This window comes from Actinia tenebrosa, unplaced genomic scaffold (assembly GCF_029948245.1).
Source record: "Actinia tenebrosa isolate PJP-AT-01 unplaced genomic scaffold, QUT_ActTen_1.0 PGA_scaffold0__85_contigs__length_37466705, whole genome shotgun sequence".
NCBI classification, from domain to species: domain Eukaryota; kingdom Metazoa; phylum Cnidaria; class Anthozoa; order Actiniaria; family Actiniidae; genus Actinia; species Actinia tenebrosa.
In genome coordinates this window covers 19,375,756-19,399,178 of record NW_028292569.1, presented here as the reverse complement: position 1 = coordinate 19,399,178, position 23,423 = coordinate 19,375,756, and the positions used below count along the sequence as shown (strand labels likewise).

At 37.0% G+C, this 23,423-nt stretch overlaps 1 protein-coding gene across 2 annotated transcripts; it reads left to right on the top strand.

The window, feature by feature from the left end:
- The first annotated feature begins 1,713 nt into the window (after positions 1-1,713).
- Positions 1,714-15,371, top strand: LOC116287037 (uncharacterized). 2 transcript variants are annotated; one of them, XR_004196015.2, is made up of 22 exons: positions 1,714-1,916; positions 2,957-3,214; positions 3,597-3,799; positions 4,301-4,383; positions 4,481-4,601; positions 5,307-5,381; positions 5,795-5,883; positions 6,586-6,659; positions 7,052-7,128; positions 7,615-7,698; positions 7,820-7,893; positions 8,872-8,949; positions 9,594-9,654; positions 10,089-10,173; positions 10,782-10,910; positions 11,029-11,363; positions 12,121-12,265; positions 12,530-12,612; positions 12,727-12,785; positions 13,802-13,846; positions 13,972-14,061; positions 14,673-14,811. XR_004196015.2 is itself a non-coding variant. In XM_031693650.2 (22 exons), exons 2-22 carry the CDS (start codon positions 2,980-2,982, stop codon positions 14,904-14,906), a joined length of 2,478 nt encoding a protein of 825 aa, XP_031549510.2. In that variant the 5' UTR covers positions 1,715-1,916; positions 2,957-2,979; the 3' UTR covers positions 14,907-15,371. The 2 variants fall into 2 exon arrangements, 1 of the variants encoding a protein (XP_031549510.2); XM_031693650.2 differs by having other exon boundaries at positions 1,715-1,916; positions 12,708-12,785; positions 14,673-15,371.
- Positions 15,372-23,423: the final 8,052 nt, after the last annotated feature.

Below are 23,423 nucleotides of genomic sequence, written 5' to 3'. Positions count from 1 at the left end.
ATGACAGTGGGCCCTGTAGAGTTTAGCACGGGCACAATACAACAATACAATACAATACAATAACTTTATTTATACTTGAATTACAAGATAGCAAGTACATGCTAATATCTCCAAGTTATAAATAACCTAAACTAAAAATTAAAATTACATGATGCTAATATAAAAATATGGATGTAAACAATGAAATAAATATATGTATATATGTAAAATAAAATTAAAATAGAATTATCCTCTACAAAAGGTACAACAGTCAATATCAAATTTGACTTTGGAAATTTCCGATTTAAATTTACTTAATTCGTGCAACAATCTCATGTTGTTTGGAAGAGAATTCCATAACTTACTACCCTGATAAGCCAAGGAATGAAGACCATAACTAGTGGTGTTTACTCTAGGTACTATTGATGGATTGCAAGCATTCCCAAGAGAGTCAAAAGACAAAAGCATGGCGGCCATTGTGGTGCCGTTAACAATGGGTGCTAATGAGAAATCTTTTGTTAAATGGCACCAACATGGCCGCGATGACGTAACGTGCAATCGAAGAATAAGAATGTTATCACCCCGTAAATTAATGCTACAATTACGTAGTGTAAATAACTTAGAAATATATTCAGGAACCAGTCCGTGCAGAGCCTTAAATACTAATATTAAAATATTGTGCATTCTCCTATTATACAAAGTAGGATGATTAATACGCAACAATAATTCCTCATATGTGCTTTTATGATCATTATAAATAAAACGCAAAGCGCGTTCATTAAGTTTTTCTAATTTGGTTGAATTACCTCTCCCGCAATGATGCCATACAATAGAACAATAATCTAAATGAGGTAAAAAATAGGCATTATATAATTTGACTTTGGCATCAGTATTAATTAGTTTCTTATGTCTTTGTAAGACTTGAATTTGCTTGCCAACCTTCCGTGCTATCTCTGTAATGTGTTTGCTGAATTTTAAATCTCTATCGATAGTTACACCTAGTAACTTGACATCATCTGCAAGACTGACCACCTCACTACCAATGGAAAAACAAGGTGTGTTTATGCCCTTGCTCTTGCCTAGCCACATGGTAGTACATTTATCAGGATTCATCATGAGGCCGTTGGAGAAACAATTCACCGAATTGCACCGAATTGCACCGAAGATGGTCGTCACCACCAGCGTCTTCAGTGGGTCTTTTACGTCCGCCTTACATTATAGGGTTATATAGTGAAGACGGTCCTTGTTCAAGAAAAATTTAACACAAAACTTTTAACACAAAACGTTTAACACAATATATACATTTAACTTAACTGCGCGACGTTTGATTCAAAAAGCTATTTATTTGATATGAATTGTTTCCCATAATCCTTACCACTTTATTGGAATACGTAAACCAAATGCATACGTGCATATGATCGATTTGTAAATACAAACCTTCACTATTATATCTTCATCAAACTTATCAGTCGAACTTAAAACAATTCGCTCAAGTTTTGCCCACATTATTATTGTATTTCTTTAGTATTATAGACGGTCGCTATCAAAAATTGTACAATGATAAACTAATCGAACGCATCATTTTATGTCATTCATAGCAACCATTATTTATCATTTGTTTTATGTCAAACACGTTATTAAGAGCGTGAATGACAAGGCAACAAATCTTGAGTCAACAGTGTGTTTATATTCGTACTTTCCGCATGTTTAGTTAAAGTTGAACACTAGAATTCCTTAATCACCAAAGCATCAGTTTTAGTTCAACAATGATTAAAAACGATGTGTGTGTTATCGGGCATTAGCTGGATTACAGTCCTGTAAATCCAGTAGTAAAGCTTAGTTGTCCGACCAACGGGCTCAGTAGCAAATAACGTTTTCTGACATCGGCGGCCAAGGACCGGCAGTGAATGTTTGGACTGAGGCGATTTAGTAAGAAGGTAGGTACTGTGATTCTTGAACATCCTAGCGGCTGGATTATGAAGACCAAACCGTGCCAAACCATAAGATATTGTTCATGATTAGGGTGTTGTTGCCCCAGTTTATTCCTCCATCTGTTGTCTAGCATTTATTTTAAAAGTATGTTTGAAGAATGGCTTTGACGGGATCTTGGTGTATATAAACATATAAAGTTTTACAACAAATTGGCTCATGGGTGCCTTTTTGACAGTAATTGATAAATGAAGTTGAAAAATGAATATCGTAATATCACCTAATTGAAGGCATAAAGGGCTCTCAATGGGCTAGACAGGGTACAGTTGATCGATGTAGATGTGATCTTTCTCTCTAAGCACACAGGATGACCGTAAGATAAGCAGCTGTATATTTTGAATATACTGAAGACAGCTTATTCCATCACGTGTAATGTAAGACAAACTAACAAGACGTGGTGTCAGTTTTGGTAACGATTTGAACTAAACACCGCGGTCACTAAGACCTTGACTATCGCCAAGAATGTGCGGGAAAGAAAAGCAGCTGGTGACTGGTTTATTGTTGTATAAAAAACAATAAAAAGACATCAATTGTATATATATAATTTGTTTTGAAAACGAATTTCATCGTATGCATATATGCCTCCAATTTCGATTCGGAGAATAACCGTAGCCATCCGAAACTAACGTCACTATTGTTACAAACGTTCTATACGGTGTTTATGTTTTCTTCTTATTCCCTTGCTGCATATAACACACCAACACAGTCCCAACTACAGTATCCACTAGTCATTATTCGGTTATGCATAAGATATTTGACCAATTGCAATTTCTTCATCGCGCAAGTTTCTTTCATTTCTCTAGTCGGAAGAACGACGCGCCAAGAGGGGATAAGGGTCTTGCCACTTTTCTAAAAAATAATTTGATGCATGCATCACTAAAACCAGATTACATTATTCCTGCTTATGAAGAATACTGGTTGCTATCGTGGACTTATCTTGATCATAGGTCAAACATACATCATTGTTACATTAAATCCTTTTCTTCAGTTGTAAGATAGTTCCCAGGATCAATGCAGCCCGCAGTGCAGTATCCAAAACCACCTCGGTCACCGATGGCGAGCTTGAGGTCACATCGTACTCTTTCCAACACCACAACAAGTTCTTTAGATGATGACAACGTTTCTTTGAGTTCTAGTTTTTCGGGTAGCTTAAGAAGAAGCACCGGTTTACCGAAAATATCTACCAGCGACTTTTCAGCTGTACGAGCAGCAGTAGGAATCTCGCGGATGAAGCATGGACGTAAAGGTTTGGATCGACTTTTGTAACATGGTCCTGAAGGAAAGGGGGGAGGGCGTTGGGAGGGCGTCCTAATCCCATTTCCCAGCCCCAATCTTGACCAAATCCCATGGTCTCAGCCTATGTTTTGCTCACATCTCAATCCCATTCCCATTTTTTGATTGTTTTTTCCCTTCTGTTTGTTAATCCCATTCCCAGTGCATAAAATTCCATTTTCCCAGCCCCAAAAAAGGCAAATTCCAGCTTTTATTTTACCCCTTCTCAGGACCCTCTTGTAATAATGAGTATAAGCTTGAGCACTTGCCCGCACAACGTCAGGGCTTTGAATCAGTCTTGTATGACACATTTTCGTATCTTATACGTTGATTTATCATTTCAACATTTTTTCAAGTGCGCAAAGCAACAACACATCTTGAACACTACTCCAATACACAATCTGATGGCAGTAATCCTCGTGGCAGCAGACGTACAAGTACCATATACTCTCTGAGTGAGTTAGCAGTTGCTGGGGCCAAAGTGAAACGAAGAAAACGTAGCACACTTGAAACCTGGGGTAGACGAAGCACTGTCGGAGTAACCAAGTATTTTGATAAGGTGATCAAAGGCCTAGGATAAATCAGCTTTTTACCAGCCAGTTTACTATAACTAAACTAAGTAACTGTCTTATAGTATAAACCTGCTAAGGATCTGTCACAAATCCTGAGCTACTCATTAGGGATAGACCACTCTAGTAGCGAAAACCAGCAGTTTGAAAACCAAAACAAATTAACGAAAAAATAAATTATTCATTTATTTGACCTATTAGTAGGTTTATGCTAAAACAATTAGACCTCTCTCCCTCATGGTCTACAAGTCAATAGTTTGTCAGTAGGCCTCACGGGCTATTGACTCGTAGACCATTCGGGCTGCGGGTCTTATTGTAAATTGTTCTTGAAAAATAAATATTTTCTTTTCGTTTTCAGCCTCGAATTAAATTTGCTTGAGTCAGCTACTTTTTCGGGCTCCCCATTTTAATTCATATGCATGATACTGCTTCAGTTATATACAAATTCAAAGGCCTGGGATCTTTTTTTCAAATTCAATTTTGTTTTGCAGCATCTTCCGTCCGTAGAGCTGTTTAGACGTTGTGTTCGACTTGTACAAATGTTCGCATCCCTTTGTCAGTACAAATACGAAAAGTGAGTCAATGTGAACCCACCCTTCGTTTACTGTAAAATAAACCATAAATTTTCTTAAAGCCATTTTTATGAATGTTAATGAACATTGCTGTTGAAGGGAAAATGAAGATAACGAGGCCACTGCACACACAGTATTTACAGAGTACATCAACGAAGACGATTCCAAAATCGATGGCGGACTCGCCTTTGATGCTTCGTATTTTAAAGCAAATAGAAAGGTATGACATGCAGTATAGGAAAATAATCTTCACGCTAACCTATTATAGTAGCAAGGGCGGATCCAGGGGGGACGGCAAATAGCAGGAAAAAATTTAAAAATACTGAAGAATTAGATGCTTTTTTTATTGTTTCCCGTTGTGTTGATGAAAGAAACTCAATTAGCTCCCCCTAAACTCAATTAGCCCCCCCCCCCCCACCCCTAAACTTTTGGCTGGATCGGCCCTTGAGTAGGTAATGCCATGTAGCAGTGTAGACCTTACTCACTTGTTAGAAAAGGGTTTTCCCAATTAATCAGACCACTTGCCATTTCCTTGCGACGGAGATCCTTTCTCGTTAAGTTTTCGCCCTTAGTATATCTTTCTAAAATGCTATTCAAGCTAATGCCGATGGCTTCTAAAATCCAATACCGACGCTAGTGCTAAATATGACGATTTTACTTTGACTTAGTGTGGCGCACCCTATAAGGATGGAGGATTAAAATGGAAGATATTAGAGACCGTGTAGAATGCAAGAGAGTGAAAGTGAGGGGTGGGGGTGTGTCTGATAGAAAGGAATATTAACGTGAACATTAGCCGTATTCCCTCCCCCTGATCCGTACCCTGACTTAGATCCATCCAGAGGTTGTCATAGGTTCGATAAAAATGATGTTGTTTAATGTTCTGTATATGCATATATATTTACTTTGCTGTGTGTGTTTGGTTTAGATGCGAGTCTCACAAGAGGTCAAAAACATTTTGTTAACACCCCCTGAACAAAGAACCGAGCAGCAATTAGCTAAGGTAGTTTGTTGCATCTGATATCACTCGTTATCACAAGGTTTTTTCGTGCGTCTCTCAACCCTTATTTGTGTTCAGATATTTTATTGTTAACGTCAAGAAATTTCATCCATTGAATTTCGGCTGTGAAAGTGCCCGTTTTTGGTTATAAATGAATATTTTATATATTTTAAACAAATTGTAAACGCATCGAGACTTTAAGATGCGTATCTAAAAATGTATATTATTATTATTATTATTATTATTATTATTATTATTATTATTGAAAAATCTCCCTGCACGAAACCTCTAGTTTTGACCACGATTATTAAGATAAAAGATTTCATTATTGCTATCATCATTCCCAAAAACTAGACCAAGACTGCATATCTCAGTTAAGATATTTACTCATACTTTCGTGTCTTTAATTGTTTCAGATCCTGTTTTCTTTGCGTCCGATTCGATCTTTTGCAGAATATCCCCAGAGAATACAAAACAAGTTAATAGCTGTTGGATGGTTCGAATCGTAAGTAACCGTAAATACAAGTATTGAGTTTGGATCATTATAATATTTGCTTTGATTTGCTTTGCTTTCCATCCAACACTCAGCAACATTCCATTGGTATATACTTGCTGTGGTTATGATGAATATATACTGCGTCAACAAGCTGTCTGCATTTTAGTTAGTTATGTTAATTGAATAGTTGCAACACTGAAAACAGGAATGCAGTGATGCTGTATGCAGTTGATAGGTGATAATATGCGGGTTTTGCGTTTCAGTTTAAAAAAAAAACACTAAATAATTATTACATTAAGGTTGTTTTGCTTTTATATATAGTTTATATATAGTAATCAAAGTATAAGACGCCGTTGGATTTTCAGAAGATATTGAAATTACTCTTGTCCTGTTGCGAATATAGGTTTATATTGAATGTGATACAACTTTGACAGGAAAGCGGCAGAGGTGGGGTGTGTCCTAATGCGCCGCCTCTCTACAAATGCGATTCCCGGGGTGGGTGTCTTATGCGAATAAAGATGCTTCAGTGTCGGCTCTGTGCCTCGAGGGCTTTTCTTTGGCTACTACGGTTTTCCTTGTGCCGATTCTTAGTGGCGATCTGGCGTCGAAGACTTTTCAAAACATGAGCCTCTGGCTCGGGAGACTACATCACTCCGCCATGCAGCAATCGACGTAAAAATAAATTTACACTGATTTTTTCTTGCATTGCAGCCATTCAGCCAAGAGAGCCATACTACGTCAAGGTCATATTCCCCAAGCCTTCTACTTTGTCCTATCTGGGTCAGGTAATACATTCAATCTAAAATGCATATTTTCTAGAGTCAAATCTTATGGAACAAATTCAATAACATTGAACATGCTCTAATCTTTATTTTCAAACATGTTTTAAAACAAATTTATATCACAATACTGACATAAAAAATCCGGGTCAGGCTTCACAACATCCCTGTGATTGGTCAGGTTTAGGGGCGGGGTTGGAGAAAGGTCATTGTTTTCTATTGTTCTACACATGTAGAATCACATCTTGCAAATTCGTGAAGGACGACCCAAAAATCTTCATTATTATTAGTTAGAACTAAACTCTATGGTCTTAATTGGACTACGGTACTTTGGCAAAAGCGAGCTTAACTAATTTCATTTTTAATGCTTCTTTTATTTTTGGTTTTACTCTACTTAGCTGTGGTAACAGTAATGGCCAAAAACGAGGCCTTTGCCAGGACAGTGCATTTTTTACGTCGAGGAGACAGCTTTGGGGTTAGTAAAATCGTTTGCTGATCAGACAACAAGACTTGAAGCGCTATGCATATCATTTCCAAATTGTCCAATTTAGGATATATATATCGCTTGGGCCAACAACAAACGTTGAACTTCACATGAGCAGAACCTAATGACATTAAAGAAGACCGCCTCATTATGCATATACTCATGTGAAGTTGGACGTTTGACCCTAGCCTTAGATATGAGTTGTGTTTTATTTGCTGCACTAAAGCCACCAAAATGTTTCAAATGTTATTGAGCCCCGAAACAACCGTTTTGCTTGAGATCGAAATGAAATTTAACCCGGTTTTGCGCAGGAAGGAAAACCAATGAGAAAAAACCTCAAAGGGAGAGACCTAAAAAGCGCACAATGGATGTCTTATTTAGGAATCGAACGCCGAGACCCAAGAGATGAAAGGCAAGGCACTACAGCGGAATATAAACATAACCTTTATTGACTTAAATTATTTATTATGATTGAAGGAATTGGCTATGTTACATGACACTCGACGTCAGTCAACGGTCATATCACGAGAACCAATCGAACTCTTGGTCATTTCACGAGAGGTGAGACTATTTGCTTTTTGCTCGCTTTTTTAAAAGTGTAGCTACGGACTAAAGTATAAGCTCTAATATCAATTAGAAATATTGCTTCCAACATTTCACATTCTCATTTTCAATTTCATAGGACTTTGTTGACATATTCATGTTAGCTGGAGGAATTAAAAATCTTAACGACCCTGACCATAAGAAATTCATCAGGTACGTAAAACAGCCTGCTTCCTGGCTTCCAACTCATTACAGCAATGCTATCTATTTCTGATTCATATCTGAGGCAAACAGTTTGCATTCACGACCATAAAATAATATGTGTCGAAAGGAATAATTTAAATATATAAACGGAAAATGTATGGTAAATATACTTAACCAAGACGACTTTAATAGCCTTATAGTACATACGGTGACTAGGTAGCCAAACGCTTTTTAACTTAAAAGTTAGTTTGATGTTTTGAGCCCTGCATGCAAGACCTCCAGCAGCTTACTGCCCAAAAGAATATTCTAGCTACTAGGGGTGCATGTTATTACGTCATAGCTTATATTGTTAGATCAACCAACATGGGGGCTGTTTCATTGTTATGTATAACTCTAGGGATTTTGAGATATGTGGTTGGACCAAGGGAGCACGTTAAAATTTTGATTGTGTTGGTTTATCTTCGATTTTATCGCACTTATTCTAAGATATGACAGGCGTTCTTTGTAGTTCTTGTTTACGTGCGCGCGCTACACTTCATGGCAGGCGTTCCTTGGTTTAGTCGAGCTAGCGAATTTACTCCGAAAACCGACGAATATCTTGCGAGGAGCGGAGCGACGTGTATAAAATTACACTCGTCATTCTCTTCCTTACACGATCGTAGGCCATTCGGATCGGCCGAAACCAAAACACTACGAGGAACGCCTATCACAAGATGGATTGCGCGCGCTAGATAGATCAACCAAGAACAATGACTTTCCTTACACAAACAAAATTTTAATGTGCTCCCTTGGTTGGACTCCAAGAATTGTAATGGGAAAGGAGTTTGTTTCTCAACTTACTGTGATATGAAAATTGGCGGAAAAACATCCAGCTATGATTCCGTTTTGCCGTATTTATTTACTCTATTTTTAGTATGATAACGACATATGTGAATACAGTTTATTTAGTTTGTATAGATATTTATTATTCATGATTTGCTTTCACAGAGGAATCGAATTTCTCAGAGGATGGCCAATAGAGTTACTTGGAGAGAATCCAAAAAAGTGCTTGTTCCATTTCTTCAGGTAGCGAGCATGCGCAGTGTTGAATTAAATCTAATATGGCCAATCTCGTATCCACATCCCTTACTTCTTACTGCTTGAGCAAGCGCAGAAAGAAATAAAGGTTCGGGTATGAGATTGTAACATGGCTTATTTTATTAATCCCCTTTTATAAATTACCGCAGAGTACTAACACCATATCTGTAAAAAAGTCATTTATAACTATCGTTAATGGCTACTTCGACGAAACGGCGACCATCTTGGAACGCAGGGCATTATGTGGCGTCCAAGGGGCAAAAATAGAGCTAATGTGATAGTTGGTGATATATTTTTCTTTATATTGCCTGCCATTATTACAGCCAAAGACGACACATCGATCACCCAGGAAAGAAAGATAAAAAAAACAAAACAAAAAAAACTCAATAAATCATCCGCTCTCTTTGTTTTATTTTGCCCCCCTCCCTGGACACCCCATAATTCCTTGCAATCTGAGATGCTCTGTTGTCCAAGTAGGACAATCGCATTTAAAACGATAGAAAACGATATACATTACACAACTTTTTGTTCTATTTTGTGCGAAATGATTTTGCTACTGTGTTTTACGAATTATATAAAACACTCTACTATCACTAATTAGCTGTTTCATATTTTCCTTTCTTCTTCTTCAGAAGCGGCTCCGTCCTTGTGAAAGACAGCAATCATACAGACTGGATCTATATCATTAAATGGGTAAATATAGTGATATTTCCAGTAAACGAACAACTCAGCACGGCCGCACCATGGCATTTTACAGTTAAACAAACCTTTTTTTAGCGAACGCCTATTAAGGGACATCATATCAGCCAAGGGCCCGTAGGTGTCCAGTGAAAACAGGTGCCATTATATGATGAATTACCTGGAAAGAAAATCGAAATAGATAAAAGGGTCATTTCTTGGAAGGGGGTGGGCTGGAGGAATCCAGGGAAGGGTCTTTGAGTTTCTATTCAGTCAAAGAGGGGTATCATCAAATATTTTATACTACATAAAGGAGTGCGTCAATAGTTCAACAAATTTCAATGGGAGGATCACTTTTTTATGCAGACAGAAGAAAGGGGGGCTAAAGATTTTACAATACTATTTAAAGGGATTCCTCGGGCCCTGATTTTATTATATTCCATTTTTAGGGAAGCTGTCGAATCCTTAAAAAACTCAAGCAAGTAAAGAGCCAGCTCACTGAGCATAAAGAACGAGTTGTAGGATTTGAAAATGGTATGCTATATCATCTGAAGTCACGCTGACTTGCTTGTGTTATGAACACGAATTCATAATAATGGTGGAACGTGCCGGAGAAGTGCGCGGGCGTAAACCTCTGACTACGCATAGAAAGAAATTAGTCAGACGTTCATACTGATTATTAACACGTAGAAACTCATATGAGTAGAGAGGGATAAAATGTCAACCACTGAAAAGTAACAACGGTTACAGCAGTTTTTATTTCCACAAAAAAAAAAAATACTGACCTGACTTTGGTGAGCTCTGGCAAAACAATGGTTCGTTATTATACATGACGCTAGCTCAGTCGAACATGTGACCAATGTCAGAAGAGCATTTTTTTATATAAAATCGTTTTACAAAACCCTTTGGACTCGTTAAGAATGGACGTCATTGATACACTCAGTAAGCGGACACACATTATCAAACAGACACCTGCATGGTTACACATTTTTATCCTATATTTTACAGTAAAACAAACCTCTATTCAGCGGACAACTATATTAATCTTGCAAGGTCCCGTAGGTATCCGCTTAATACAGGTACCACTTTCTTGAAGATGATAACAAAATGATCAAAATGTTGTCTTCTTTTTTCTTTTCTAGTAAAAAGTTTTGTACCTAAAGCTGAATCTCGTTCAAGACTTGAACGCGTACGAACAAAGCTATCTGTTGTAACCAAGCTACTGCCCAAGCTGACGCTGCGTTCACTATCAATGATAGCAGATGAAAATGGTATGTGGGCACGTGTTGACTAAACCATGGCGGCTGGAGGGGGAGGGGTGGGGGTGATTAGAGTTGATGACTTAGCCTAGTACTATAACTGCGTTCTTGTCTTTGTCTACTACTTTAGAAGTAGATAAGACATCTAGTATCCGGCATGATGAAGGTGCATATATTGAACAAGTTGCCGTGGCACAAGGAATTCTTGCTCGATTTCGTCAAAAGAGACCTTCTGCAATACTTGATGACATGTCTTTCCCTGGAGAAATGTCAGAGAACTCACCATATTCGTCCACACGTACGTCTCCAGAATTAAAGGCCCGCAGGGCTTCAAGTCCCGCTAAACAGGCTGTGACGAACCGTAAAAAGTTGATAGTTATTGATGGTTCTGTTAGTAGAAACTCGTCTTTTTCTGCTAAAAAGAGCGCAGGCGTCCATGTGGAAGAGTCGCATAATAATCGAAAGGTATTTATCTGTAAACTTCTTACAAGCACGATATGTGTTTGTAGGTATATATCAAGTCCCCGGTCCGCTCTACTTCAGAGAAAATAGAAAGGTCATGTCAGAGCTCCGGCAGCAACGGTATTTCAGGGTTTGCTAGTGAATCTGAGTTTGTGGGAAAACGTACTTGATGCCCTAGCTAGTGATGAACTAATATGTCATGCGACGTATCTTTGTGATGATACCTTTGTTTTTCGGGACCGCTTAAGAGAATATTATCATGAAATTATTTCTTCCCTTCGTTTTGATTGGCCGATCTAACTGTAAATAATTGCCTATAACTAATGGTAATATAAAAATGCTCATGCAAATTACGGTGCAAAGTATTTTGCTGCAAACAATAGTTTGCTCCTGCGCATTAACGCTGCGCATGCATTTGTCAACATGCCTCGTTTACTTGTGTTGTCAGAAAATCACTTGGCATGAATGAATGAATGAATGTACGATAGAGTCGGGAAAAAAAATGAAACAAAAGCAAAAATAATTTGAATGATAAAACATGCAATCATTGCGCTCGATTATCACAAAACATCGTGAATCGTTAGTGTCTTGCTGCAGCAATTATTGTTTGAACATCGGCCAATAATTGCTTAATATTTGATATCAAGGATGAAACTCAAACGAAGAATCTTCTTCTTGTCAGTGTTGAAACAGGAAAACGTTTTACCCACATCAAAAGTTCAAATCAAATACTAAGTATTTAATTTTTCTTATTTTTTAGCTTTCAAGTCCAAAGTTTCAACGTTCATCGTACGACAAGTCATCTGAAAGTAGTTTATCGCATGCCTCTCAAGAAGAGTCTCCTGGTCCAGCCACAAGTTTCATGAACCAACGCGCAAGATCAAGGCTATCGACAAAAAGTAACGGTAAATAATACCATCTAAATCATAGAATCAAGTTTTATTTCTATAATACTTCACCAATGCACAAGTTCTTGAGGTTTAGATATAGGTCACTCGGGGCAATTTGGGTCTACCCTCAGTTCTCTGTAGAGAATACTATTATCAATGAGGTTCCCATGTGTTATGGAAATGGTTGCACAAACTGGACCAATGAAAGTGTATACAATTTAAGATAAGTAGAAATCATAATCATAAATCAGTTAATTTTTTATTGATTTATTACCAAAGAAGTAAATAAAAAGGAAAATGACGAAGAAGAAAATTTTCCAAGACAGAAAATATCTGTTATCGATGAAGGTGCATTAAAACAGGTGAGTCAGTAATTGGTCCACTCCTGTTGCAAGTTCTGTTTGCTCTATGCACACACTGTTTATATCCCTCACACTGCTTGTATCTTATTCATAAGAACGAGGTGCAATTCACAGAAGCTGATCGTCACCCAGTATTCGTTCAAGTGGCTTTACTTTCCAAAGGAGATGTGTTTGTGAGTATAATGCTTCTTGATATTATATTTAAAAAAATATAAGTCAGCACTGAATCAGTTCTCTCTGTATAGTCTTTGAAAATAAAGTGTATCTATATTTTCTATTTTACCATACCCATAATACTTTGCGGCTTTAGGGGGTAACCAAAGGAAGACATCAGACATGGTTGAAAATACCTCGTTTGATATCCGAATGAAGAAGTAAAAAAACAGAAAAAGGTAGAAGCTTGAAGAAGTTTAAAGGAAATTTTAAAAATTTTTTCGTAAGTCAATACATTATTTGTAACACCAAACCTCTTGATGTTCTGTACACGCAAAATTAACTCGGAATAAACTGATAATCAGTACTGTAAATAAATAAAATACGAATAAATCCACTTTATTTACGTCTCAATGTAATTAGCTCTTCAGAGCTAATTGTGGAGACAAATTAGAAACTGAAATAGATAAATATAAACATAATACTGTTATGAAATCCCAACTGGCAAGTACTGTACAGATAAAAGTAGGTATAGTATATATTCAATTGAAGAACGTTTCAATTAGGGTCAGTTTTTTGATTTTGATGAAGCAAAGTATCATTAGCTATGGGAAAGTAGAAAATAATTTTTAAATTAAAAAAAGTAATTACTAGGTATTGCATTTATTTCTATGCATTTGAAAGGAAGAAGGGAGAAGAAAGAAAGGCGTTTATTTGTCAAGTTAACTGAACTTAATAACAACTACGCCCTATTTCTATAGTTTGATGTCGGCTTTGAATTTCGAAGGAAAACCCGTCCAGGGTTTGAAATTGAACATTGATACTAACAGGGGAGAGCACGGCTGAATTCAAAACTCGGGACAAGTTTTTCCATCGAAATTCGAACCCTAGATCAAACATTAACAATAGGGCTTGATCGTTTTTTAAACCAGTTAAAACGCACGTGCTCGGATTTGCATTAAAATTCAAGACCTCGGGCCTGTGGCCCTCCTCGCCATAACGTTTTAACCTTTATCTAATATTTCATTCTTCATAGGGGGTGTCATCTATGCTTTTCGATGATCAGCCAAGCCTCAGTCTTGTAAGCATTATATGTTGCCCAGTTCAAATGTTTGTTTATACATAGCAAGTCAGCATTTTTCAGGAATTTGATCTATTTATTCACATTTTAGTTAGGCATGTATTACTAAACGATCTTCGTTTCAGGTTAGTAATGGAGCAGAATGTATAATGATATCAAAGAAATTCTATTTGTCCCACTGTACTGATAGTATGAAACGACGGCTTCTTACTACAGTAAGTCATTGAGTTTCTTACAAACTTAACCTGCCTACTATGTTTAATTCGACCCAAGAGGTCAGTGTTACATTGAGTCACTGATGATACTGGGTCACTAGGGTCACTGGTGATACTGGGTCACTAGGGTCACTGATGATACTGGGTCACTAGGGTCCCTGGTGATACTGGGTCACTAGGGTCACTGATGATACTGGGTCACTAGGGTCGCTGGTGATACTGGGTCACTAGGGTCACTGGTGATACTGGGTCACTAGGGTCACTGATGATACTGGGTCACTAGGGTCCCTGGTGATACTGGGTCACTAGGGTCACTGTGTGATACTGGGTCACTAGGGTCACTGATGATACTGGGTCACTAGGGTCACTGATGATACTGGGTCACTAGGGTCACTGATGATACTGGGTCATCACGGTCCCTGGTGATACTGGGTCACTAGGGTCACTGTGTGATACTGGGTCATTAGGGTCCCTGGTGATACTGGGTCACTAGGGTCAATGCGTAGTTAAAGCTAGCAAATGGAGAGAAAGAATTTGTTAAATACTCACTCTTGCAACAAGCTTTTTGTACTAATTATTGCAATGATCTAAAGATTCTTTTATATTGACAGGAAACACCGTACCCAGATGAAGATGCTCTTCAACGAAGTTTACAAGATAAGATCAACTGGGATGCGTACAAAAAGAAAACTTTACAAGGGGTAGTGAAGAACATAAATTTGCGACGGCAATTTGAAAATCGTCAATGTCATCTGAAAAATCAAAACAAAAAGGATACTGATCTTTGTGAAGAACTGAAATCTTATCTGAATAATGTACAGTCCCAATATCTAGAAAGAAAGTGAACTATGGATTATTACAAACTGCAGCTCGCAAAATATCTATTTATTGATAAGGATAATATAGCATATAAAAAATCGTCTTTATTAAAAGCTGTAAGACCTTTAAAATCGATACTTTTAATTGGCTATATTCCTACCAGCTGAGCGATGAATTTTGTGGCACCCAATCATAGCGCGTTAGGCTGTTTTGCCGCCGGCCCTCATTCCCAGGCTACTGTAACCCAACTTTTGCGTAATATTATGTTTTCTTTTGACTAAAATATAATAAATGTGTCTACAAGAAGCAGAAATATGGAAAAGAAGAATAAAAATAAAAACACTTTCACTTTACCGCCATTCCTGCTTCGTTCTTTCATGCTGAGGGCCGTCATTTTGTCCACTCATGCTTTGCGCGCCGCGCTCACCGCTCAGCTTATAATTGGCTATATTCACTTGTAATGAAATGCAAAGTAAAACTGTGTAGTAATGGCCCTTGTGTATTTAGGCACTTGTATGCAAGAATAATACGCAAGCTTATACGACAACAATTACCGTAGCAGGGCAAAACACATGTACCTTTCTGCACATGCTTTCATGTTTTCACCCTTCTTGACTTGCTTTCAGTTCGACCCCCTTGAGCTGCGCCATCCTTTACTTGTGGCGATAGTTCTTTAGTGATAACGTTTTTTCTTCTACTGTTGTTTTGTTGTTTTTTTTCTCGTATTGTATTGTATTGTATCTTTTTTTTTTTTTTTTTTTGCTAAACGTGACTTGCAGAGGAAACACAACAACCTAACCACTTGCCCTTAATTTCCCGTAGCTATGGATCGCACAATACCCGGCGCGTGCTCCAGCTTGACTTACGCCGCTCCCTTCTATTATTGATATATTTTAGCTGACGATGAACAAGAATGTTATGAAATACAATGGCGCGCGTTTGCAAGAAAAAAATGTTTAAAAACAATGAACACTTCTTTAAACAAGCTGAACAACCAAGTACTGTACTCTAGGATTTTTCAGTTTGGATGATAGACAAGCAATAACTTATTTAATCTTGTTTATATTTACTAAGCTAGATTTCCAAGCGTTCATTTTTTATACGTACAAGACAGCGTAGGAGGAAAAACAGCCGGAGACTGAATCAGACAACTCGGATACTATTGTACGAAGAGAGTATGACGTAGGCGGTATCTTACAATGCGAAAACGCTTTTGCGCAACCATTAAAGGCAACATAACTACTTGGCTGTACTTCGTGCTTGGTTACGCAATAGACAGAAATGAAAAACCACTCTAAGCTGTGCCGAACTGAGACCACTGCCGGCTGCTGTGGTGCTGTAAAACATAAGTTAGTATTCGTTTTGGCTTGGTTTTACCAAGTAGAGTCCCGCTAAGATCAAATCAAGAAAAAAACCACAATTAGTCACTACTGTTGAGTAATTTAAGCCTTTTGATGCATGGTTTACAAATCCATACGAAGTGAGTGATCTTGACCAAATGAATGAACTGAATGTTAAAGCTATGCTAGCCAGATGAATACCACTGGACCTACCAACGATCAAGTCAGTAATGAGCTTGGTTTATTCGTGCGAACACGATAAATATAAACAGCCATCTGCCTTAGTAATAGTGTTGGAGTGACAGTGTCTTTGGAAAGACATTGTATAGACAACGTGCTTCGGTACATAAAAGCTGGTTGAAGGACTTTATTAGTGCTTCATTATCGTCTTTTATTGACTTTGTTGATTGATCATTAAAGCATCAGACGTATCGGTAAAGTTGGTTTGTTTACTGAGTTTACTTCTAACACCAACAGTCCAAACGACTGATCTCTTGTCTTAAAATTTGACTTGCGCATTTAAACATTCCTTAAGTTCTTTTTTCATTTGATCATTTTTGGTGTGGTCACCCAGTAGCAAGTAAAGTCACCACGCTAGTGGTGTACATAGATTTCTTTGATGAAATGAAAAATCTTTTTTCATGACTACGAAGTTAAACTTAATCCAAGCACGATTTATGCTTTGTCAAACTATAGACTACTTGAGCTACATAACACCCATTCTTCAATACAAAAGAAGCTATTTAAACGCATCCTAAGCCTTTTGACATTGTATTTAAGATCGATGCTGTCTATTTTTTATCAAGACTCTCTTTGTGTCACAGTTTTGATTCTCATGTTACATATATACCTCACCGGTATCATTATACTTGTATTTGGCAATTAACATGTCTTGACGTCTTGGCAACCATGACATGTTGTGGTTACTGCAATCTGTGCTCGGTCTGCCGTTTGATTACATCAGGTTGGTTAATGTTAAACAGGGTAGTTGCACAGGGGCAACTAAATCCAAGACAATGCGTAATACCTCACATGGTGAAACGTTTTCTTATAAAGCAAATGAATAGACTGAAAGAAACCCCGTAAAATGATAGGATCGCTAGAAAACTCACTTCAAGATCGAAATTACACAATCGGCCTGGAGTGAAGAAAATAAATTAATTTAGAAAATCAAAAGAAATTTTGTTGTTATGATCAACAAATTCAAAAATCCGAGCTTCTGACCCTCGGACTTTTCAAGCAGTTTACAGCTACTGAAGGAGCAAACTGAAACGAATACGTCGAAACGAAGATGCTTGCTAAGGTGTTCTCCTAAGTCCCCAAAAGTCCCGTAAACTTTTAACTGACATACCAAGTCGGCAAGATCTTGCTGGAACCATAGTTAATATGCTTGATCATATCAGTGTTTTTTGGGTGAAATTTTTAGTGTTTTATGTTGCTGTTTTTGAGTTATTTAAAAGGAAATTGTGGTGGGTTAAACTAGTAAAAGGAAAATGCGAAACAACCAAAAACAAAATAAGGTTGAATGTGTTATGAAAAAGCTGATGAATAGTATAGTGTGATATTTATTTCTCATATATGTATTACTTTAAAGCTGGTAATGTAGAATTATAATATTTAGTTGTTGTATTTTCACGTTTCCTTACAAATTACTTCTTCAAGCATAAGTACGGATACTTTATCCATCCATTTTTCGTGAACCCCTTGGCGACAACAAGTCTTTCAAAAATGCGGACTAAAACAGCAAACATAGCTACATGTTTTCATTGTTACTCTAATCAGCAAGATTTTCTTAAACACAAATTGTATGTTTAATTAATTGACTGATAGCAAATCGCAGCTCAACACTGTATGATAGATTTACGAAGGTCTTGACCTTAAGCAGAACTAAGCCGTAATTTACTTTTTAACTAGCATGCAACAATAGCTGTTTCATTTAGTTAAGCCGGTTACAGATAGTAACTGTGTACGGCAAGTGTAAGCGCCTTCAACTCCAACAACAAAAACGGCGATAAACAAATGAAAATTGTTATTTAATTGGTGCTTAACGTTCAAAAAAAGTCTAACTGAAGAGTAAGAAAAAGTAAGAAAAAAATCAATGTTTACTGCGCAAAATAACTATAAAAAGCCAACTGAACATGTTTGCTTAAATTTTGTGAATAAAGAAATTTGAATGAAAGAAGAATATTGACTAATTGTATTAGAGTTTCAAAAAATGTTTTCGGGATGATTGCGAAATATTTTCCGTTGCGATCTCGAAAGAAAAGCGAGATAATGGATGCTGATTGCTTTTTGCTTTACTTTAAGGTGGTACTTTAAAAATAGAAGTGTTCAAAGCGTCGTAATATAAGTCACGGGCCAAGCCTCTCAGAAACCAGACCCTGCGGTTCTATGTTTACAGATTTCGGACGCCTTCACTGAATATACTCTGCTTTGGTTAGAGAATAAAAAATGTTTTAGTGTCAGGCTAAATTGATCTCATGTCAGATTGCCAAATTCTAAGATTACAAAAGCATGATGGAAAATACAAAAAATGCAATAAAAATAAAGAATTTTAGGTATCCAAATGTTGGTCTTTGTCGTTATGAATTTGTACTTCTTCGCTTACATCACACCGTGTAGTGTGGGAGAACCGTGTTGGATCATTTACTGGGTAATAGGAAATCCCGGTAGCTGTCATAGAAATAGCTGTCATTTATAGATCAGTACCATGTTTCTGGACTTCAAATAACAGACATAGAACTCTTTTATTATCAACTGAACTTTAGGTAGTGGCTATGGACCGGTAGGTGTTAATGCTATGTTGCCGCGGATCATTATTACTATCAGATTCCATCGCGGAATGCCACGGAAAGCGTGCAAGGGTGACTGCAAACAAGTCAGTGGCGGGATGTTTGAGACGTCAACGTGTTTTGTACGTACTAAGAGTATTCGGGGATCGAGAATGATCTTGAACATCTAGAAGCAAGTAATGGCCGAATAGATTTAGGGTATTAATTATGTATGTTTGGTCTTCTGGAATGTTGGAAAATGTTCTTCCTTGGCAGGTGACCAAATGATGACCTTAACTGGAGTCTTTGCTTTTAATAAACACGAAATCAGTTCAAAGCACCAAGATGTGATGTGAGCTAGCAGCAACGTTAAGATAAAAGACCAATTTTGGAAATAAGTTTGTAATGAGCAGTAAGCCTACTGGATTAGATAATGATGGTGTCATTACTCGAATATAGAAATCTTTTAATAAAATCTGTCAGTCAAAATCAAGCCCACATCTATCCTTCCAGTGACATGTTTTCTTCGCTTTATTTTCTCCGCTAATTTGGTTTGCATTGTCATTTTGATTTCAGCAGTAGAGTTCTAAATCATTGAAGTATATCTAGCAGTAACCTGATTAAAAGTCTTTTTTTAAATCGCTTGTTCGGTTGCATTTTCCAATTAATGTGTTTTACTAGTACTATATACTGAACCACGTGATGTCAGCCAGCAGTGAGTCAAATAATTAGTTAATACGTACTGCCAATGTGTCTACCTTCGTCCAATGATGTGGTTAGTCATTCAGTTGAAATACCTAACAAACATATCCTGTAATTAGTTCAACTCCAGCGCACCATTTTCAAGAACATTTATGATAGACTATTCCTAAACTAACCATAAACGTATCATACGAAGAATATTTGGGAAGCGTTTTTGTTTATTTCGAGTGGCAGGTCTTTGAGATCGCGGACTCCTGCTGAAAATCTTATCAAGGAAGGGGAATCAAACTACGATCTTTAAACAGTAAGACTTCGGAAGGTTAATTGAAATAATAGGGTTTCATTATCACAAAGCTGGCGGCTATCTTGGTGGTAAAATGATGCCTTCTGTGATGCAAATGCTAATGACCTCGTGTGTGCTCAATCCAGTGTTAAATATGGATGAATGAATGAGTGAGCGAGTGGTTTATTCAAAACTTGTCTACACGTAGATACTTAACTGATGTAAAGGTATTTGGACATCGATATCATCTTTAAGAGTAAAAATTTGAAAAACCCACGAAAAAACGAAGCTTTTATTTGCTAGTACCCAAGCACAGTTCAAGTGACATGAACTGTAAGCCAACACTAAGAAGTTTCAGAGTATTACAGAAACAGTCTTTGGCCATCTGTACTCCAGGCCTTGACCACAAAGCCTTTCCTAGGCCTGCACTATAGATAACTTCACCGAGGGAGTAAATTAGGCTCGTGATGTCAAAGACAACAAATAGCTCCACGTTGTGAGAATCGTTTATCTAATTTTTAATTATGATTCAACCCTAAACTTTTGCCATTGATTTGTCTTTTTTCCCCCTTAAACTAAAGGGATTGCTTTTGACAGCAGATTGGAACTGACCGATCCAATCTCCAATTATCTAATTTTTAATTATGGTTCAACCCTAAACTTTTGCCATCGATTTGTCTTTTTTCCCCTATACTGAAGGGAAAGCTTTTGACAGCAGATTGGAACTGACCGATCCACATATGTCAGTGTTCTGACCTAGTGTTATGTATAATGCACCAAAGCCTAAAAAGGGTTGAATTAATAGTCAAGGTAATATCCTATGTACAATCTCTAAAGTGGGTTATGTGGTTAGGAGCTTTCGAATTAACTCATTTTTTTACGTCCATTTTTAAACGCTGCTGTAGCCGGCCACATAAATGATCATCACTCATTCACTCACTCCAAGGACTAGTGAGAAAAAAACTGATTAGGGACGACCCTCAGCTTTTTAGTATTGTCCTGGCTCGTCATGTTCAGTTATCAATATGGAAAGTTTAATAGAATAAGGTTTGTGTTTCATCTTTGAAGGTCTGGAATCACGGGGATACAAAAAAACAACTTGAATTATTTAAAAGATCATCCCTGAATGGTTAATGAAGTCTTTAAGAAATAATAATTAGTCTTTAAGTAGATAGACGTACTAGATGTTCAACTAAACCAACATCAAATAAGCACAATTATCACGTGAATCATATTTGCAGGAAAATACCAGATAGAACATTGATGTCTTTTTTAAAAGATTGTTCTTATGTTTTGACAATGATATAAGAAATCTCACCGCAGTCAAGAAATTCCCAATTTAATTCATGGCTGAATTTAACTTTTCATTTAACACAATTAGTGCTACATGTCAGCAATCTTTTGCTATTTGCCATCCAGAACGGGTTTAAGGGTGACTAACGGTGACTTATAAACTCAGTTTTTTTCGACCAAATGTTGCTGCTGATGATGATGACGGTGATGAAGATGGCGATAAGTGGCTGAGTGATAAGCTTGATTTCATAATAAGTTTAATTTAAAAACTCTTTCAAATAGAATAGCAGCACACATATGTTTAAAAAAAAAAATCGAATAACTATTGCTTTGCTTTAAAGTTGACTCGATTTTGAAGCAATAGCCGTACCAAATTAACGCGAGCATTCACGTCTAGTAAGCAATCGTTTGAAAAAAGAAGCTAGGAAAAACGTCATTAAAAATGCAAAATTTAGGAAAAAATAAGATGGAAGTGGGTTTGCAAATTCTTATCTTTGTGATTGAAGCGTCAATGCTTTAGTCCTTTACGGTTATCTAGGTGCAAAAGTGAAATTAAAAATTAAAGAGATAGATAAGTATCTTTATGGCTGCAGGGGGAAAAATTCCAGCAGTCATTGAACTTTTGAAAATCAACAATCGGCTTATTATTTGTGATAAAAGGAAAAAGCTGTTCCATTCAAAATCAGTTAAACAGTTTTTATTTTCTTCAGATTTTTGTGAAGACTCCATACAAGGCGCTATACCAAAACAGTCTTTTCTACTTGTTAAGTTTTGAATAAAATCCTTGAAGTTGGTTTTACAAATTGCTGCGTATTTTATGAATTGTCTTATTTTTCTTTTTTCCGGTATCATTGTTGTCCTTCCATTTTCAATCGTTTTTGGTATCTTTTGTGGAACACATCTCACAATCGTCTGGATTTCAGGCCAAAGCTAATTCTTTTTATTTCTTTTGTATAAAATCAACTGAAATAAGCGAGAAAATTCTATAAAGATATGAAATATGGGATGTTTATGTTCTACACAGACTTTAAACACAAGAAACTTTATACATTGAAGCGAGCCATCTTGTTTGTTTAAGGTGAGAAGTGGAACTTCTTTTGTTTAGTTAACCATGTCCATGACCTAAAGCTTTATCGAAGAGATTTAAGTCTTGTGAATTGAGCGAAAAGAATGAAAGAAAGTATGACTATACTATCATAAGAAAGTCTATAAAGTGGAAACTATGTAAACTTTTAAATGCCGGCAGAAATAAAATTGACCGTGTTTTACTTTTGACAACTTGTCTGAAACTGACAGGGAAAAACTAATCGAGGTCAACAAAATTCATATTCCCCTGCATAATAACAAAACCACCCATAATAATATCCTCTAATGGAGTTCAACGAAGTTAAGCGCGAAAACAGGCGTATAGCGGATGCCGTCGTGGGACATTAGCAATGGTCTATAATGGATTTTAAAATTTGGACAACATCTGTCCTACTGGCTAGGTATTGCTCGCTTTATGGCGATAAACAATGACTTCAATTCATTTGGATGAAATTTGGCTTGGAACAATCGTGATACATTTACTGTCTATGTAAACAAGGCGAATCTCAGCAGACCTTCATATATTTAATGCTGCGTTTTGGATTCTGCATTATTTATGACGTTGGGATGTCATTTGCAGTGGTGGTCAGCCATTTCATGTTTTGGATTATGTTCGCCATTCTTTTCTCGTCAGTAACTTTAGAGCACAGACCAAAAATGTTTTCCGGTGCTTTTGAAGAAGTGTGGGCACCAAATAGGTTCTTTACTCTTTTCCTTTTCCTTTTCTTTATACTTTTCGAAAAAGGGTTTAAGTGCGTTCCGGTAAGATGAATAGCGAGATATAAATCCAAAAATGTCGCATAGTGGTGAATAAAGAATGGTGGGTTAAAATGGAGTTTGGCACGTCATTGAATTACCTAAACAAGCACGTACTATATATATAGATTTTTTTCTTTTACCAACTTCCGCATCGGCTAATGCTTCGTCATGAAGCTCGACATGGCGACCATCAATATGTTCTAACTAACCAAACTGGCATCGAAAATCAAAAGTTAAATACAAAAAACGGCCACGTTCTGATTATGAATACAATTGTTATAAAGTAGTAGTAATAGTAGGAGTCATCAG